Genomic DNA, 17,283 nt, shown 5'->3' on the forward strand with positions numbered 1-17,283 from the left:
AAGCAACACTGCTGCCAACACACACCCACTGCGACGTCAGCCACACGAGCACTTTTAGGTAAAAGTTGTGAATGTTTGTGTGTAATTTGAATTAACGAGGATAAAATGTTGTTTTTTTGTCATGAATTATTTAATTCCCCCTAGACGTGCTTTAAGATGCAGCCTAATATGATTTTACATAAATGATTGGTTGAGCTCAGGGAAGCCTGTTCAACTTTAAACAAGCGATAAATTACATTTTATTTCATCCAGGACAGGTAGCCATGAATGTGATGAGGTTCTGCCCTCTGAATACAAAACCTCTGAACTCGTCCTGTCAAACTTTTGCTGCCAAATGTACTAACTGTCCGTGATGGTGCGATGGCACCACCTTGTGTTAGAGACTGGAAATACATCTGTACGTCTGTCATAGGTGTGTTAGAAATGCTGACAAAACTTGTAATGCCTTTGTTCTTTAGTATACTAATGATATACTTTCATCTCATAAATTGTGATAATTATAAAGCAGTCAGAAGTTTGAAACAAACTTCAAACTTTATGAAGGTTAATATGTTTATGTTCAGGATGTAGTTTGTCTTGTGCTGTATGTCAAACTGAAAAATGATACGCTGTTAAAGCAGAATTCAACATAGAGCTGTTAGATTGCACAGGTATACTCGAAGCAGCTGGTGAATGTACGGAGCGTAGTTAGTTTGGATTGAAAGAGGAAAAAATGGTTTGTACTGTTATATAACATTAAATTTAATCCAAGTTTTCCTTATAAACCTGTTGATTAGATAACTAGAATTCAACTCAGATGGGATGATACTTCTGTGTGTGCGTGGTGTAGTGTAGGCCACTGTTCACTCACAAACCTCCAGTGGCTAAATTTGGTTCACACAAGCTGCCTGAGTTCATTGCAGAGCATAGATGGAGCTGCAAACAAACTGAATTCATGTTTTGGACTATTTCCAATGTAACAGAATCAGCCATACTGGAGTTTTACTCTGTTTTACCAGCAGGTGACACTACCTTTGCAATAATGCAATATTTGACATGATGCAAGTTTAGAAGATTATATTATACAGGCTGTCTTCATTAGATATACCTGTCTGTGTGTATATAATATGAAGGACTTTATTTAAACCCAACAACTTCTTTCATTATCCCAAACTAACAAGAGGAACTCTGGTAATTAACTTCCAGCTTGTTAGTGGCTCTGATAAAAGGAAAATATGAACAATGTTTGGCAGCAATGCTAATTAAATTCTATAAAACGGGAAACAAATTAAGCAAAAGGCAAAAAACACAGCCTCACTATTGCCTTTGGAGAAGAACCTAGCCTTGTTTTGTTGCTATTTCTGTTGGCCAGTCTATGGTTCCCAGTGAAGTGATACTGAAATAAACACAACAACAATTAGGATAAAAATACACTTTATAAGGACAGATGGGCATTTTCAATGAGATGTAAACAGCTGTTGTCACATCTGTATAACTCCAGCTTGAGGCTCTGTGTGCGTTTCAGTGAAGACATTGAATTCATTCATATTTGCAGGAAATATAGCATTAAAATCCTAAACTCTATGCAAATCCAAAAGTCTTAAAAAGTTTATAAAATACATATTAAAACTGTAAACAAAAATAGTGCATCATCATTGAATCCTAAATGTGACTTGTGGCGAGTTTGATGGAATGTGTTTCTGGAATTGAAGAAAGTTTCACATAGAGTATATTGATTTTATAATCAGCATATTGCTTGTCCCAGTATATTGTGTTTGAATATTGCTTTCAATATTCATGCATCATAGCATGCTCATATAACAGTCGATAATTCATTAAGTAGTTAGATACTATTAACTTGCAAGTGCAAAGTCAAATTATTTCCTCAGCAGTCTTTGTTGACTGTAATTGAAGCTATTAAAATAACATCAAGGTATAGTCGAGTCTAATAGAGTAAATCACATTCCCATACTGTGTAAATGTGTTGTATAACCGAGAGTATTCAGTCTCATGATGCTTTAAGATATAGAGACATTTTGTGCTCATAAAGATGAAGGATTGTTCCACTCGTTGTCCTCCTTGGTCTCCATATGAATTGTCGCTGGTTGCAGGTTTCTGTATTTGCCCTGTTGATCTTTGTTTCCTTGCAGACTCTTAGCGTAACGTGACCTCCAGTCTCTTTCAAAAGCAGCCTTGACATGGTCCAGGATTGTTGCTCCCCTGTCTTGAAGGTTATTTTTCATTTTGACCACCAGCCCAACTCCTGCATTAATGGCAAAGTCACTTCCAACCCAGTCATGGTTACCTGTGGGAAAAGTGAGTGCGCAAACATTTTAAAGTAATAGTTCCACATTTGAAAAAGCCAGGAGCCAGGAGAGGGATAGCTTAGCTTAGTTATCCTTGCTTTGTACAAAGATTTTTTTTAAAAAGGCCGACCAATACCACTAAAGGTCACTGATTTTGATGTTAGGTATAAAAAAAATATGTTTAAAGTTTGAACATATTAATTATGCACAACCACAACCTTGAATTTCTACACCTGTACAAGGTGAGTTCTTGAACAAGGCCCAGTCTATCCTGGCTGACCCTAACCACGCCCGCCCTACATGGAGCTCAAGTTGCTTCCATGTAGCTGCAGATACAATCTGACGGGATGCAGGACGAATAGGCCTGAAAAACACATTAGTTCCTGTTGACATTGGCCTTTTAAATAACTTATGTGTGTCCTTGTCTTTATCGTTTACTGTTTGTTTATTGTTGTCTGATAGTTTTGTGATTACTGCTGGCTGTACTTCTGGGATAATTATGATATCCTTGACAAGTTGCGCTTTTTACGAAGAGTTATATGCTGGACTATCCTGGAGTCTCTGCTGGTTGTCGAGCAGACCTCATGGCGATGACAAGACTAGTAGTCCCCCATAACCCTGTAAACTAAAACAAAAGACAAACTGAACATGAACATGTGTGGATCTGTGTCTCTATGTTTGTTTTAGCTCAGTCTCTGAGAGACAGAACTCCTCACAAACTCAATTTCTTTCTGTTATTTCCCTCCAGTCTCTCGCCTTTGTCGTCTCGTGTTTGTACACTTATGAAGCAGATTCAGCCCTGAGAGCTAGATGTTTCCCCATTTTCAGTCTTTGTGCTGAACTCAGATAACTGTCTCCTATGCTGGAGTTTCATATTTAAGGGATCAACATATGTAAGTCTTGACAAGAGAGAGAATAAGCCTCATTAAGATGCTCCGAAACGCCTCGAAAATTTGCAAATGCAAGTAAAAATTGACCATAAATACTTTCTTACCAATGTAGACAGCGTTATCAGTCACCATGTACTTGTTGTGGTTGAGTCCATGTTGAATATCATCTTTTTGCTCCTTGTGACTAAAAAACCTCTGCAAAAATAGATTTAACAAAATAAAACACACCAATAATTAATTTAATATTTGCAAGCAAGCTCGAAACTTGCTCGCTTTCGCTTTCATAAAATATTTGAAGAATTATGTTAATTCACATACCACCTCTAATGAACAGTTGAGCAGCTGCATGCAAAGCGACTTGAGCGAGGTGACAAAGTTAAAGGTGAGGGGGTGAGTCTTCTTCCAGAAACTTATCAGCAAGCGAACTTTGATTCCTCTCAGTACCACCGCCTCTCTGATCATCTCATCGATAGGCGACCAGTACCTATCAATGCAACCGTTGCATTAATACACATATAATGTGTTTCTCAAACTCAGCTTACTGAAATATTTGGTTTCATTGAATATTTCTACCGTAAATGGAACTTATATGTTACAAGAAACTATATTTGTTTTCATGTACCTTGTGACTGATGTTCCTCTGAAACTCCTGTTCACCAGAGGGAGGTAGTCCGTCACAGATATGAAGATAAATGTCTTTGCACTCTGGATGACTTGATAGATTGCATCTACATCTCTGGTGCGATCTTTAGAGCAGAAGAGTTCAGGAGAGGTCTGTGGAAAGGATACATCACTTAGACAAGTTTGTTCCAGAAATTATATAAACGTCACAAAAATCTGAGAAAATAAAGGTAGATTTAGACAACATTTAGTATTCAATTTGTGTCAGTTCAATAAAAAAACAGATAAAAGTATATTTCAAAGGTCTCTTATTGTAAAAAGTGAGATTTTTCTTTATTATAAAGCAGTTTTATTAAACTAAATGGATTGTTATCACAATTATACAGCCTGCACCCTCAACCACACCCCAGCCATGGAGGGGTGTGTCCATGTGGGCTACAATCTGATACCTCTGGTTTCAGAGAGAAGCGTGAGAAAGGATATGTAAAACTAAATTAAGAAGGATTCTGGTATAAATATATCTTCTTACATCATTTGAGTATATACTTCCATATCTATCCAAATTGCCTGACAGATTCAGTGTAACATATTGACAGAGTAAAGGACAAGAAAAACAACAAAAAACACCATGTATCCAACCATGTATCACTGCTAGTGAGACAATAGAGCAGGGTAGAGTTGCCGGCAGCTTGTGACAGCATGGCTCCATTAGTTCCTATAGGATGATAAATGTACTAAATGCAACTGATAAGCGTCTTGTCGCTTGGAGGGTAACAAGATTCATTACTGTCAAATTAGGCTGAGGTACTGATATATTCAAGGCCCAAGATGCTCCTCAGCATGATATTAACATGATTAATCACCCCCTGTGTGTGTCTGTTATTAGTTGGTAATGAAACTTTAAAGACATCTAGTCCAAAGTCAGGAAATTGGAGCCTTAAGAGGAATATAAACCAGTCTAAGAATTTATTACAGACACAGTCTGTGGTTTGTGCATTTTCTATAGAACCAATTTATGTGTTAACATGCTCTAAAGACTGCAACATAATGAATTTGTTCCTCACAGACACATAAGCAGTGGCCTGGGTCGCGTTGAGTTGCAGCTCCAGGGCATCATGCCTCCCGTAGAGGGCTGTAACTCTCTTTGACCAGATGGAGGGGATGTAGTCCCTCTCATGAAGCTGCCAGTAAAATGAAAAGACACGGTGGAGGTCCAGAGCCAGGCAGCTGCAGTTGTACACCACCACTCCCAGTTCTTTCCTCTGCGGGGTGTAAGAAACGAGCACACAGGAAAGAGGTGATGCAGCAGAAAAGTTGCAATTCGTGTAGGTGTGTGTTCACTGGGTAGACATGCTTTAGCAATGTGTAAGAGAAAGTTAGATAACAGCAGCACTCTGTGAGAGGATTTGATGATCTAATAGTAATAGAAGATGACTGTCACTGAGGGAAGCATATACAGCAGCTATCTCTACAGCCATGCAAGCAGCTCTGATAGGTAACATTACCACTATAGATGGTTTATATTTAATATAATCTAAACAGCTGAAGCAGATGGGAACGTCATTAGTTTTGCAGGTAAGCTTAGGTTGTGTGATTTGTGAACCATGTCTCATGACCCATCCAGTAGTTGTTAACAAATTTCACAGATATCAACCTCATGGTGGCACTAGAAGATCACTAAAGTCAATAGGATTTATTCTCTGGGAAGAATTCCAGTTTTGTTGTTGTCCAATTATTTTTGAGATATATTTCAGTCTGGACCAAAGTGCTGGACTGACATTGGTTGCCACCCATAGAGTTGCTAGCACAGCTCAAAACAAAAGTGAGAAAAGACAAGAGAATACAATGAGAGAAGAAGAGAGGAGCTTTCTAAATATATTCTCGCCTGGTCATTAATTACACAGCAGAAATTTGTTTTGTTGTTTGTTCTATTTTGGTGGGTGACCCAGAAGGAAGCTGCTCTGCTACCATATGTGGTGAATCTCTGACAGATTCTGCTGCTTTGTTCCCTGCTTGTCTCGCTTCTTTCCCGCTCTTCTATCATTTACTCTGCACAGTATAACTGTGTGTGTGTGTGTGTGTGTGTGTGTGTGTGCTCCACGCACACATTCATAGGTGTGTCCATTCCTTGCTTCCCCCTGGCTCCTTAATTACACTGAACAGTAGTTTTACCTCCAGCCGGCACTGAAGCATGAAAAGTGCCAGGTAATCACTTTGAGTAGTAGTATGCTAATGCTCATTCGTTCCTCCTCGATTTTTAATATTATACACTAAAGTGAAGTAAATGCTTCTCGTCTTTCCGGCCTTCCTCAGACAGCAATCTTAAATAAACTCTGATTCCCATTAAGAGTTGCTGAACTAAATGCATAAACTCTGTGTTTTGTTTAAGTCTCTTTAAATTTAAAGATTGTGTGTATGTCCAGCCTTTATTTCTTAGAAAACCAAAATCTACTGAAGCCATGACTGAGGCCAGAAATGAACTGCAGACCTGACCACGCCTGACTGCAGAGGCTCATTTATCCTCTGTTTTGGATTTTACTCTGCACACTCGTGTTGTTGATGTTTGTTACCTTGGAGAATGACCTCCAATCCATATCGGCGCTCCCGATGTAAATGTGCTTCCGATCCACTATCCAGAATGAGGAATGTAGTCCTCCTCTGGTAAAAGCTGTCATATTGACAAAATGAACTTCTGCATCTAGACAGACAGACAGACAGACAGACAGACAGACAGACAGACAGACAGACAGAGAGGTGGGAGTTTAAACAGTTTGAAAGAATGAAATGGATAAAAATCTGCCAGTTGGCCTTGGCTTGTCTGACAGACATGTGGACAAAGCAGGCAGGCAGCCTGAGAGGCTTTGACAGGAACCCAGTTATGTGCATTTGCACATTCATGATTTTTGACCTTCATTGTGAAGTTTGGCAGACATGAAGGTTGTATGACACTTTCTGTAGAGCTGCTGGATCGGGCCGCATGGTCTTAATGAGCCTACATGTGTTTTCCTTTAGACAAATCAAAGATGCATATCTGATATGTACAATATTGTGATGCCAGCTTAACACAGGCAACACCAAATGTTGTCAGGTGTGTTGTTAGATGCGATACCTCTTCATTCTGGTTGGCTACAGTGGCATAACAAATTGCTTTTATAACATGAAAATATGACAGCCACTCACTGTGCGCTGCCAAGGTCTTCAGTTCAGTAGAGTTAGTCAGACTGCTGGCAATCTTCAGTTTAACCCCACGAGATTTCAAGCTGAGCAGTCTCTGGAACAAAAGCTGACCCTGAAGAAGAGAGTGATGTTCTGTATTACTGTTAGGCATTTAAACAGCGTTTCTGAATGTCTCTTTAAAGGGCAATACTTACATCTCTGCAGGGCCAGCCTCATTAACACACTTGAAGACTTGAAAATAATTGCATTACCTCTTACAGAACACCTGGGAATGCAGCTGGCTTATGTTCTGCAGGATATATTCAGACAGTCTGCTGTGATTTTGTACCTGTTTGACAGCGCTTGGCATTGTTTCCAATTCCCAGGAGTTTAAGGCCCAGACAGGTGACACCACTTCAACTGAGCGCTTTGCCTGGTCCAACAGTGTGTGAAAGCCAACAGAGAGAGGGAGGTGGGGTGTGCCATCCATGGGGAAGGAAAGGTCACCTGGAATATTCTCCACAAGCTCGATGCTGAAAGTAACACATGCCTCTTGAGTTTCTGGAGCTTTAAAGGGGAACTCAGTGAGTTTACACATCAATGGCTGTTTAAGCATCTTTAGGGGTGAAGAAAATTATACAAAGCCTTTTGTGGCTTGAGAGGAAGGTGCGTGTAAAATCTAATCAATCTGAAAATGAAACAAATCTTTGTGAAAACTTTACCACACATCCGCTCCTCATCCCTACTTAAGGCTGATGGCTCAAGGCTACATTAGCTGTTAGTAGAATGACATATGAGTCTCTGACCAGACTTCCGGCTGTGGGTAATGTTGGGGCCATGCTTCCTTGCTGGCCTTTTTTTTTAACTACGTTAAAGTGGTAGCACAGTTTTAAGTGTATAGAAATGCAGAATTTATGTGGAATTTAGTAGCCTGAGCAGTTACCAAAGAACCAATGAGGACTGAATCAGAACCAACCTGATTTTATGAACCGGATTTACTGGTGAACAGACCTGGAGATACTCCATGATATTCATGAAATAATTAGTTGCAGCATACATGATTTTTTTCATATCTTGTTATGTTACCACGTACAGATTACATGCAGAACATCTTACTGGCAGTCTCTGTCACAGTTTTCCTCCGTGATACCGTCCTCATCGTCCCCCCAAATGTTGACTGAGGAAAAGATCAGCACCATCAGCACAGCAAAGCAGCAGAGAAGGGCAAAGATGGCGATGCACTTCTGCTGGGTCTAGAAGATGACACACACACGTGCACCCACACGCACACAAACACACATTGAGCAAAAGTCTGCAGCACTGTAGAGCCGCACTCTTCAGGTATACAGCAGGTTAACAAGTTGCAGTAAGGACATTGACATGGCATTTAGTTTTGGGTGGCGTTCAAAAGGGAAATTATCTGTATTTAAATGCTAATGTCTTCAGTCAATACAATTGATTAGAGGTTAGGATTCATGATCGATACAACACAACAACTCCATGTCTTCTTTTGACAGAAGAAAGCATTGATCTGACAACCAGCCTGCGGAGGAATTCAAACCCCCCGAGCTTCACAAATCTCACTTTAAGCCACAGAGTAGAGGACGTGAAGTGGAACGCTGTGTAGCTGAAGGCAAAGTGATACACAGAAAAGCCAAACTGTGAGGAATATTGGAAAGCTCTGGTTTATGCATTTTTGTATTGTGCCTGCTTTGTTGTTCATGTGAATCCCAGCTGAAAGAGATTTTATGACCTCTGTGCCAGGATGGATACGCCTGACATCACATTTATGACAAGCAATAAGAAAGGCTATGTTAGTTTGCATGTATGTGTGTGCAGTATGTGGGATATACCGGCTTTAATGAGAGCGGAGTGACAGCCAGTTTGGTCAGAGGTTATGATGCAGCAGCCTTATTGCCCTGATCCAGCCCGAGGAGTCTTGATTTTCAATGTTTTAAAAGTGCAGTTAGGCACTTCTGTTTTGCTTACTACTACAGATTTTCACCATCTCATTCCCTGCCCTGTTTGGCTTTGTTGGTTTTGTGAGCTGTCATCACGTCACATTACATATTCTGTTTTGTGTCGGATCAATCGCATGAATTGTATCCCGCTTTCTCAGAAAGATGACTCCCAGCTATAACTTGTATAACTTTGACTATTAAACAAAAGAAAAACACTATTCACGACCAAGTTGTAGAACAGATGGGAGTTGGAGGATGTTTGTCAAACTTGTCTCCCACATGTCTCTACACTGTCTGTCTCAGGCAATGGAGCTGAGAACACTGCTGTCCACTGAGACCACTGAGCTCTTCATCACATTTAGCAGAGTCAAGGACCATGCTTGACGTGTGGATGCGTACAGCTGTAAGGAAATAAAGTGTCACGATACAGAACAAGACTGACAGAGCGAGACACTCAGGTCAGTTGACAGTTGCCGATGCAGAAAGATAAAATATTTCCTTCACTGCAAAAACACAGTAACACACCGGATACACAATGGGTTTCCACAGCTGTTTCAGTGCAGTCATAAATAACCTTATGTAGCTATTATTCAGTTATTTGACTGAAAGAAAGTCAGTTAGCACAATACAAACTAGTTTTCAAATGTATGGTTATTCTTATTTTCTCTGTTTTATACTTTTATATACTAATTAAAACATTATGCATCTATTTTACCATTTACCACAAGAAGTGTGTAACACTTTACCACACCAAATAAAAAAGAGTGTGGCCCAGCAAGACGTAACAAGAATAAATCTCGGTCTGGCGTTTAGCTGTTGGCGAGCGCTATGAGAAATAAAAGAACAACAGATGCCGAGCTGGGCTTCTAGCTGTTCAACCAGTAAGTAAAATTAACCTATGTTGTGTGTTGATGCACTGCGCTAAAAGTTTGTGTTAGCAAAGTTGTCAACTCCCTAGTTTTTGATCATAAGTAATATGATCATAACAATTACATAACTGTATGTACAACTGGGATGTATAAGTGAATTGCATTCTGAAACTGTAGAGGTGCCAGATCACAAAAATACCAGTTCTTACATAATAGTTGTGTATGTTGACTTTGGATTTTGTAATACTGTTTTGGACAAAACAATTTAAGGATGTGAGAAATTTGGATAGTATTTTTTTTCTCCTATGTTCTGATATAAACTAAGACATTGTCTGAAAATGTATTGCTATTCCCTATTTCTATATATAAAAGTATATTGAATGTCTTTGGAGCCCTGTGATGAACTGGCAACTTGTCCAGGGTGTGAAGGATAAGCAGTAATAAAGAATTAATGTGTTTGGACTTCGTAATGTTTTGTATGGGAAATTTGGATGGTCATTTTTTCACCACTTTATGACATTTAATAGACTAAATCATTAATTGGAAATTAATTGTCAGAAATTTTGGTAATCAATAATCCTCTTCTTCTTTAAAAGGCAAAACGGCAAATATGAGTTGGCTCCGGCTTCAGTGTGTGAAATTTTCTTCTTTTCTCTGCTTTATATAATTATAAGTTGAATCTTTGGGGTTTGCAGTATTCTTTGGACATCCCTTTGGCTTCTGGGAAATTGAGACAGACCACTTTTAGACATAATACAAACTGAAATGATTACTAATTACTAAACTAATTGATAATGATATTGTTAGTCACTGTCACTCCAAATTGCATTTATTATACACATCTGTCTTTTCACTGGATAATTAAAGAACACATGGTATGAATTTAAAGCTTTATCCAAATAAACCAATTAATGAATAATGTCCTGGAAGAAACATGCATTATAAACAGACAAAATGAGAATAATAGCACATATTATATAAAAAGATACAGAGTGAATCAATAGTAGGTTTGTGAACGTCACCTTCAGCGGCTCTTGTGTAGTCGGTCCCGCCATGAGAGCAGCACTCCTTCAAACTTCTCTGACAGATGTGAAACAGCAGCTCAGTCGCACATCTTTGTCTGTCTATCTGTCTTTGTCACCCACTCCTCAGTCTGTCCCTCCCTGATGGTTTTACTCTCGGACACCGTCTTCATCCTGCTGGTTCCTCACTATCCTGGAAGGTATGTGTGTGCCGCTCAGCTCCTGGTCCATCCCATGTCCTGACATGGTTCTTCCAGTCTCTGACTGTGTGTGTATGTATGTGTATGTGTGTGTATGTGTATATGTGTGTGTGTGAGAGAGAGCTATATGTGTGCTCTTCAGTCTCTGCTGTGGAGGTGGTGAGAGAGATGGAGAGAGACCAACCCCTCTCGTTCTCATCCGGCCAATACAGAGCTGTAGCTCCGAGCCCCAGCAACCCTCCCCCTCCTCCTTGATTCCTCCCTCCTCTTCCTCGTCTCTCTTTATCTTCCTCTTTTATCTGCCTTGCGAACAAATCTCATTTGGCAGAAAGCAGTTGGGCTTGGCTTTAGAGGGGAGGGATGCTGAAACATGCCACTGGTAATCTACAGTGTTTGACAGCTGCTGCAAAACTACTAAATTGTTCTGAGCTCATTAGGTGGGACATGTACGCACACTCAAACACACACATATGCACCCAGTTCTGCACCGAGAAGACAAAAGAATTTAAAACAACCTTCTAGCTCCAGTTAATAACTTCGACTGATGACATGTAAGTCAGCACTATTGTCACCACAGTGTTTAAATCAATGCACCAGACTCTGGAGCCCTCATTCATGTTTTCCTGCCACTGCATAGAACTTCAAATCTTAAGCTATGGTCTCGTATTGAACAGAAGTACATTAAAGGGCCTCGGCGGGGAAAAATGAAATATGCAAACACTTTCTTCCACTCTTATTCGCCCCTACCCGTTTCTCACAGACAAATACAGTGTTGCCTTAAAGCAGATAACAACATATGCTGCTGACTGCAGGCAGGCTGCTGGCTTTTACGAGTACAGCACTGTATAGGGAATAAAGGAAGGACCTAATGAGGGACCAGAGAGAAATGAGGGTAGAAGGACAGAGGAAAAGACCAAAAGTTTACTTGGATGGAAATTCTGACACATATAGCAGTGCTCAATTGCCTGAACTAGCTCAATGGATAGCAGTGTGCTATTTTCTATTGAAAAAGTATAACAGTAGCATGGAAATGTCTTGACAACTACAGGACATCTGGGTCTTTTTCCAGAACTAAGAAAACCTTTTTCAAAATCTCACTGATATTTGAAACTATGCTAAAATAAAGCCTTGGAACCAAGAGGCAACCTCTGGTGCTGGGAAATGAAGCCAATGTGAAAGTGAAACTGTAATTCTTAGAGTGGCCGCTCTGGAAGTGAGTCCATCTCCATAAGTGGTCGTATTAAAATGTCCAACTTGTAAACATGGCTGTAAACATAGTTTAGTTTTCAAATTATTTTAAGATTTATTTATATTAAGGCTTTTTTTTTTATGAAGTTAATTATCAGTGTTGCCACTTTGATTGACAGTTAAGTGCCGTTACAGATGGCTTATTCAAGCACCCAGGTGTCATTCAGCCTGCCGATAATGTCTTTGCCTTTATTTAGCTCAGCCAGGAAGCGGAAGTAGCGGCACGTCCAATATGGCAGCGGCTAGTGCCGCATAATTTTGGCTTCAAGACAGTGCTTCAGAAACCTTTGGGTGACATCACTCAAGTTCTGTCCATTCTTTATACTGCCATTGCTTGGAACAGAGCCTTTCTCAGTAGTAGGTTACGTCATGTGGCTTGCTTCGGGTCTAGATACAGATGGTAGTGTTTTTAAAAATCGATCTTTTAGCAGCCTTCATTAAACACTGTTTCTCATAATCCTCAGATGTTCATTGGGTAAACACATAAACTGTTTCTTTCTCCATGGCGTCACCCAAAGGTTTCTGAGTGTTGTTGTGAAGCTCAGAGTGTGGTGGCTCTGGCCATCACCAATTTGGCAAAAACGTTGAAAAGATGCAGAGTGTGGGTAGACCTGAATCAGGCTGAATGAAGCCTGGTGGCTCAAACAAGCCATGCTTGTGTTTTTTTTTTCCATGGGAGTTTTTTTCTCTACTCACAAAACAATTGTTGTTTAACTTTATTTCAGTTTCATATAGCTCCTAATGGGTGTCAATTTGTCAGCATATGGAAAGTAAAGCCCAGGAAAAAGCTTCATGTTTTCAGAAAGATGCATCAGAGATATTGTACTGAATTACAGCAGCTACTGGAACCGAGGCTACCCTGGACATGCTGTCATGACTTCAGTTCTTTATACCTGCTGTCTGTTAGGATTGTCACTGTTTCTTGTACAGTATTATAGAGCCCCTAGTGTTGATGTAGTCTAGTCTCCTAGTCTTGTTACATTCAGTAAAATAAATTATTAGTTACTTATTATACTGTACAAAGATCCCAGCCTGTGGTAGTATCTTTATTTATCTTCTTTATATATGTATTAACAAGACTAAAGACTTTTTAGCAATGAAACTACTGATGGTTTGTCAGAGAAATTCCCAAAGGACTTGTAGGATGAGTATATTTTTAATTATACTTGTGGAGCACTGTGAGATAACAAGTGAAACACTGGTAGCAGTGGAGCAAAGTCATAGCAGTGAAACTTGCTGTGTCTGTCTGGGGCAGGTGACCTCTACATGTCACCCTGTCTGTGAGCAAAAAAAGAGAGAGAGAGAGAGAGAGAAAGAGACAGACGGGACAGAAGTGTTTGGAACACTTCCCAGGAGAGGTGAATGTTCCTAAAGCTGCATATATGGGGTCAAAGAAACACACTTTCAAATGGGGGCAGAAACAAAGCAGGAAACAGGATGGGATTGTCACTGTTTTTCTGACCATCATGAGCACATACAGTTGAGACAGACCAGGGGAACGAGATCCCCAGCTTAGGGTCAGTAGCGGTCATGCCAGGAAACAGTTGACATTTGCGATTTACTAACTGCACAGTCACCACCACGATGCAACATTGAATACTAATGTATGAAATGCCTACCAGTCCATTTTCCATTAGGTTGAACACTGAAGAGCTATTTCTGATCTGTGCATCTTTCTAGGCGCGCCGTTCGCAGGAGGGCAGTTCAGAGGTCACAGCAACCTTAACAGTTTTTCCTGCTCCCTCCTGGCTGTCTGTACGCAACATCATTATCAGATAATGTACTGCACAGTTCTCCAACACAAGGGACCAATTATAAATAGTCCTCATTTTTTAAGAGCCACACTGCAAGGCACATTCAGACTTTACACACAAATGAGCAAATTATAATGCAACGAGCTACACCAGTAAAGGCTGTTATGCACAGTGCTGGTGTGTGTGTGTGACAAAAACAAAGTGGAGAAAGAACCTTGGAGTCTAACTTTTTGGTTGGTTTACTGCAAGAATGGGAACTAGATCCTTTGCCATTTTGGTGAGGTTTGATTATTTTAACAGATGATATCTCAGTTTGCACTTAGGTCTTACTGTACTTGATGAAACACAGTGAATGACCATGAAAACAGATGTTATAATAAAGACTTCCACAAAACTTTTCAATCAGATTTAACTGAGAAGCCTAGATGTTGATTTTGACCTGCAAATGACCTAAACTATCTTCACAGGCGTGCATTTATAATCATTTAAAATGACTATTTAGTTCTGCATGAATTATGCTGACCCCCTCCTCCACACACACCTATGAGAGCCGAGGAAGGACGCCTCAATGTAGCTGTTTCACCTTCACACCCAAAGCTCAGCAGCAGGTTTCTATGCATGCAAAGGACTCTTTTTTTATTATGCCATGGCGTCATACTCAGGATGATATGTGCGTGAGTGAAAGCTCACTGGGCTCAACGCCATGGGAGACAGCTGGGACACATGCCAATGAGACTGTAGATGGGGTGCATATAAGGATCCAGCAGGGGGAAAAAAATGATCCTGTTAGGTTGTCTTGTTCAGAGAGCTCCAGCAATGTGTGTCTTTCTGCAGCAGAGCACTGGAGCTATAAGTTCAGCCTCTACAATCACCAGGCTTGATGATTAAAAGAGGGAGGAGTAATGAATTGTTTAATTGATCATTTGATAATGGATTTATTTTTCATGACTAAGCACTTGCTGGATGGAAAAAACAACTAGAAAACACTCAGTGGTTTAATTATTGACAAACTTATTCTTTCCTTTACATTTTATCTCTCCAAAAGTAGAGATAAAATGAGGGTAAATAAGGATGTTCATACAAGCTGTTCAATGATAGTTTGCTGTAAAAATGTATAATGAAAAGACTATTTTAAAAAAGAGAAATAAATAGCATGCAATGATCAATTTAATTCATCATAACTGGTTGTTAAACAACCTCTGCAAAAATCCTTTAAGGCACAAATATGTGAGAGCTCTCCTGAGTAATCCTGTTCAGGACTTACGAGCAACATAAAGTGCTGAATGACAATGAGGTGGCACCCTTGCAGGTATCCTAACTTGACACCAAATTTTACTGAAATCTGAAATCTTGTGCCATTGCACACATCTGCTGAATACGTGACCAGATCACAGACTGGGAAGACAGATGGGCTGTAAATATACCGTGTATAAATCTCTGCTTTAGCGTTGTCAGAATAAAATGCCAGTTGCAGTTTTCCAGAGCACAAGGTGATATATAAAAGCAACAAATCTAATACCTGCAAATGTTCAGCATTTTTGAGGGTCAGTCTATACTAAAGAAACATAGTTGACTGTTGAGTCTCATTCCCACCTTTAAAGGGTTAATCAATTACTAAACAGTTTACTGTAATTTATTTTCTGCCGTTATTGATTAAATGTCTAATTATTTTATCTGCCCTGCATTAACTTTTAGTCCACAGTTCATGAAAATCACTTATCTGTGATTAAGATTATTTATTAAAACTAATCACACAGAAATCAAAATATCTGTAAGTTCTGTGAGTTTAGATTGTAGATCCTTTGTGCGCATCTCTTCTGTGTTTGTACTTGGTGTGCGGCAGCAGTGAAGAAAGTGGTAATCAATTCTCATTCGAGGGAGCAGAGCTCAAATGCACACTTATCCAGCAGCAATTCTCCAGTGCCAAGGCGGATGCACTACAGGCATGCAGAATGAATGTGTTTTCAGTTGATAAAACTCTGCTTTGCCTCGGTTCACAGGGTGCCAGAACGCATACTGGACAAAAAGACTGGTAACACACTTTGGACACATCTCCTAGTATGTACTTGTTGTTACATCTCTCTCTTAAACTTCACCTCTTCACCTTCCAAAAAGCAGATATGAACCATCGTTTGATGTTTGAGAGTTATCTCACCTGTTCCAGCTTGTCTTTGCGTCGGAGAAAGATGGATGCAGAGTAGCCCTGCTGTTGGACGGTACTGTAGCTGCTGCTTCTCACTTGGGACACACAGGGAAGGTGAACTGGGGAAGCCTCCACTGGCCCCCTCGACCTTGGATCATCTGACAGCTCCATTGATGACCCGTGAGCTGCTGCCTGCTGGGACAAAGACAGTCTAATGCACACACACTCTTAGCTAGATACACATAGAACTGCTGTCAGTCCTGTCTCTCCTCTTTCCTTTTCAATCTATCATTGAGTAGCAGAATCAGCCACTATTGGTTTCTGGTGCCGTCTGAGCTACAGCATGCACTCTGTCTGTTTGTGGCCAGAGCAGCTATGCCTCCCACACACTTGTTGGGGAGGGTGTGTATGTAGTACAGTCTCCTAGGCGAGGCGGTGTGGGAGGGGCAGGCTTCTGGATGGGGCGAGCTGCTGCACTGGACAACAGAGAACAGCAGACAGTGAAGGAGAGTATAATGTGATTGAGAAAATGTGAGAACACATGAAGACATGTACACGCTCTCTAAAACACAAGTGTATGAAATCTAATTTTCCATTTCCACCTCAAGTACAAAGTACTGATAATGGCAGAGACAGAGCATCCTGAAGTGCTGTAGCCTCACCTTAAGAAACCTTTGGCTCAGATCAAGAAAGGCACCATATGTCGGCTATAAAAGGGGCTCACACACACACACACACACCTAAACACACACAAAAGAGATGACTGAAGATGTTTATAGTCTGCACAATTTACGTTATGATACAAAAAGGTGCTTGTGTAAGAAAAATGGACTTCACTGATCTAATTCAGAGCACAAATCCTCCTGTGGCCTCTGTGTCAATACTGGCGGAGCTACTGTAAGCATCATTTAGATTAATGAATTCATTAAGAAGACGACTGCTTGCCAGTAAACATGGATATAAACAACGGAGGTGTCAGGCTGGTAAGAACAATTGGCTTAGCATGTGTTTTATGAGGAAGGAAACACACTCATCACATCCATTAGACCTCAAGGATACACACATTGCCTTTTGTGGCGTATCATAACAGAAGATAACTTTGGTTTGTTTACAAGAAAACTCCACAGGGCACCT

General features: G+C 40.2%; 1 protein-coding gene and 1 long non-coding RNA gene across 4 annotated transcripts in view; one reads left to right on the forward strand and one right to left on the reverse strand.

The window, feature by feature from the left end:
- The window catches only part of LOC113746708 (uncharacterized), a 23,009-nt gene continuing 5,726 nt past the window's right edge, over positions 1–17,283 (forward strand). Inside the window, exons 1-6 of one of the 2 annotated variants that reach the window (XR_003463062.1) lie at positions 1–58; positions 7,339–7,536; positions 8,087–8,293; positions 8,470–8,613; positions 9,217–9,371; positions 10,935–11,004. This is a non-coding gene — a long non-coding RNA (uncharacterized LOC113746708). The remainder of the gene's footprint in view (positions 59–7,338; positions 7,537–8,086; positions 8,294–8,469; positions 8,614–9,216; positions 9,372–10,934; positions 11,005–17,283) is intronic. The other variant, XR_003463063.1, reaches the window with a different exon arrangement.
- Positions 1,397–11,196, reverse strand: pld5 (phospholipase D family member 5). Of its 2 annotated transcripts, XM_027283681.1 has the most exons (10): positions 10,805–11,196; positions 8,069–8,205; positions 7,302–7,485; positions 6,977–7,085; positions 6,367–6,494; positions 4,861–5,058; positions 3,798–3,949; positions 3,494–3,659; positions 3,280–3,370; positions 1,397–2,284 (listed from the first exon to the last, which is right to left on the reverse strand). In XM_027283681.1, the coding sequence occupies exons 1-10, from the start codon at positions 10,835–10,837 to the stop codon at positions 2,022–2,024; spliced, it is 1,461 nt and encodes a 486-aa protein (XP_027139482.1). In that variant the 5' UTR covers positions 10,838–11,196; the 3' UTR covers positions 1,397–2,021. The 2 variants fall into 2 exon arrangements, with proteins under 2 accessions (XP_027139482.1, XP_027139483.1); XM_027283682.1 differs by lacking the exon at positions 4,861–5,058.

This window comes from Larimichthys crocea, chromosome X (assembly GCF_000972845.2).
Source record: "Larimichthys crocea isolate SSNF chromosome X, L_crocea_2.0, whole genome shotgun sequence".
NCBI classification, from domain to species: domain Eukaryota; kingdom Metazoa; phylum Chordata; class Actinopteri; family Sciaenidae; genus Larimichthys; species Larimichthys crocea.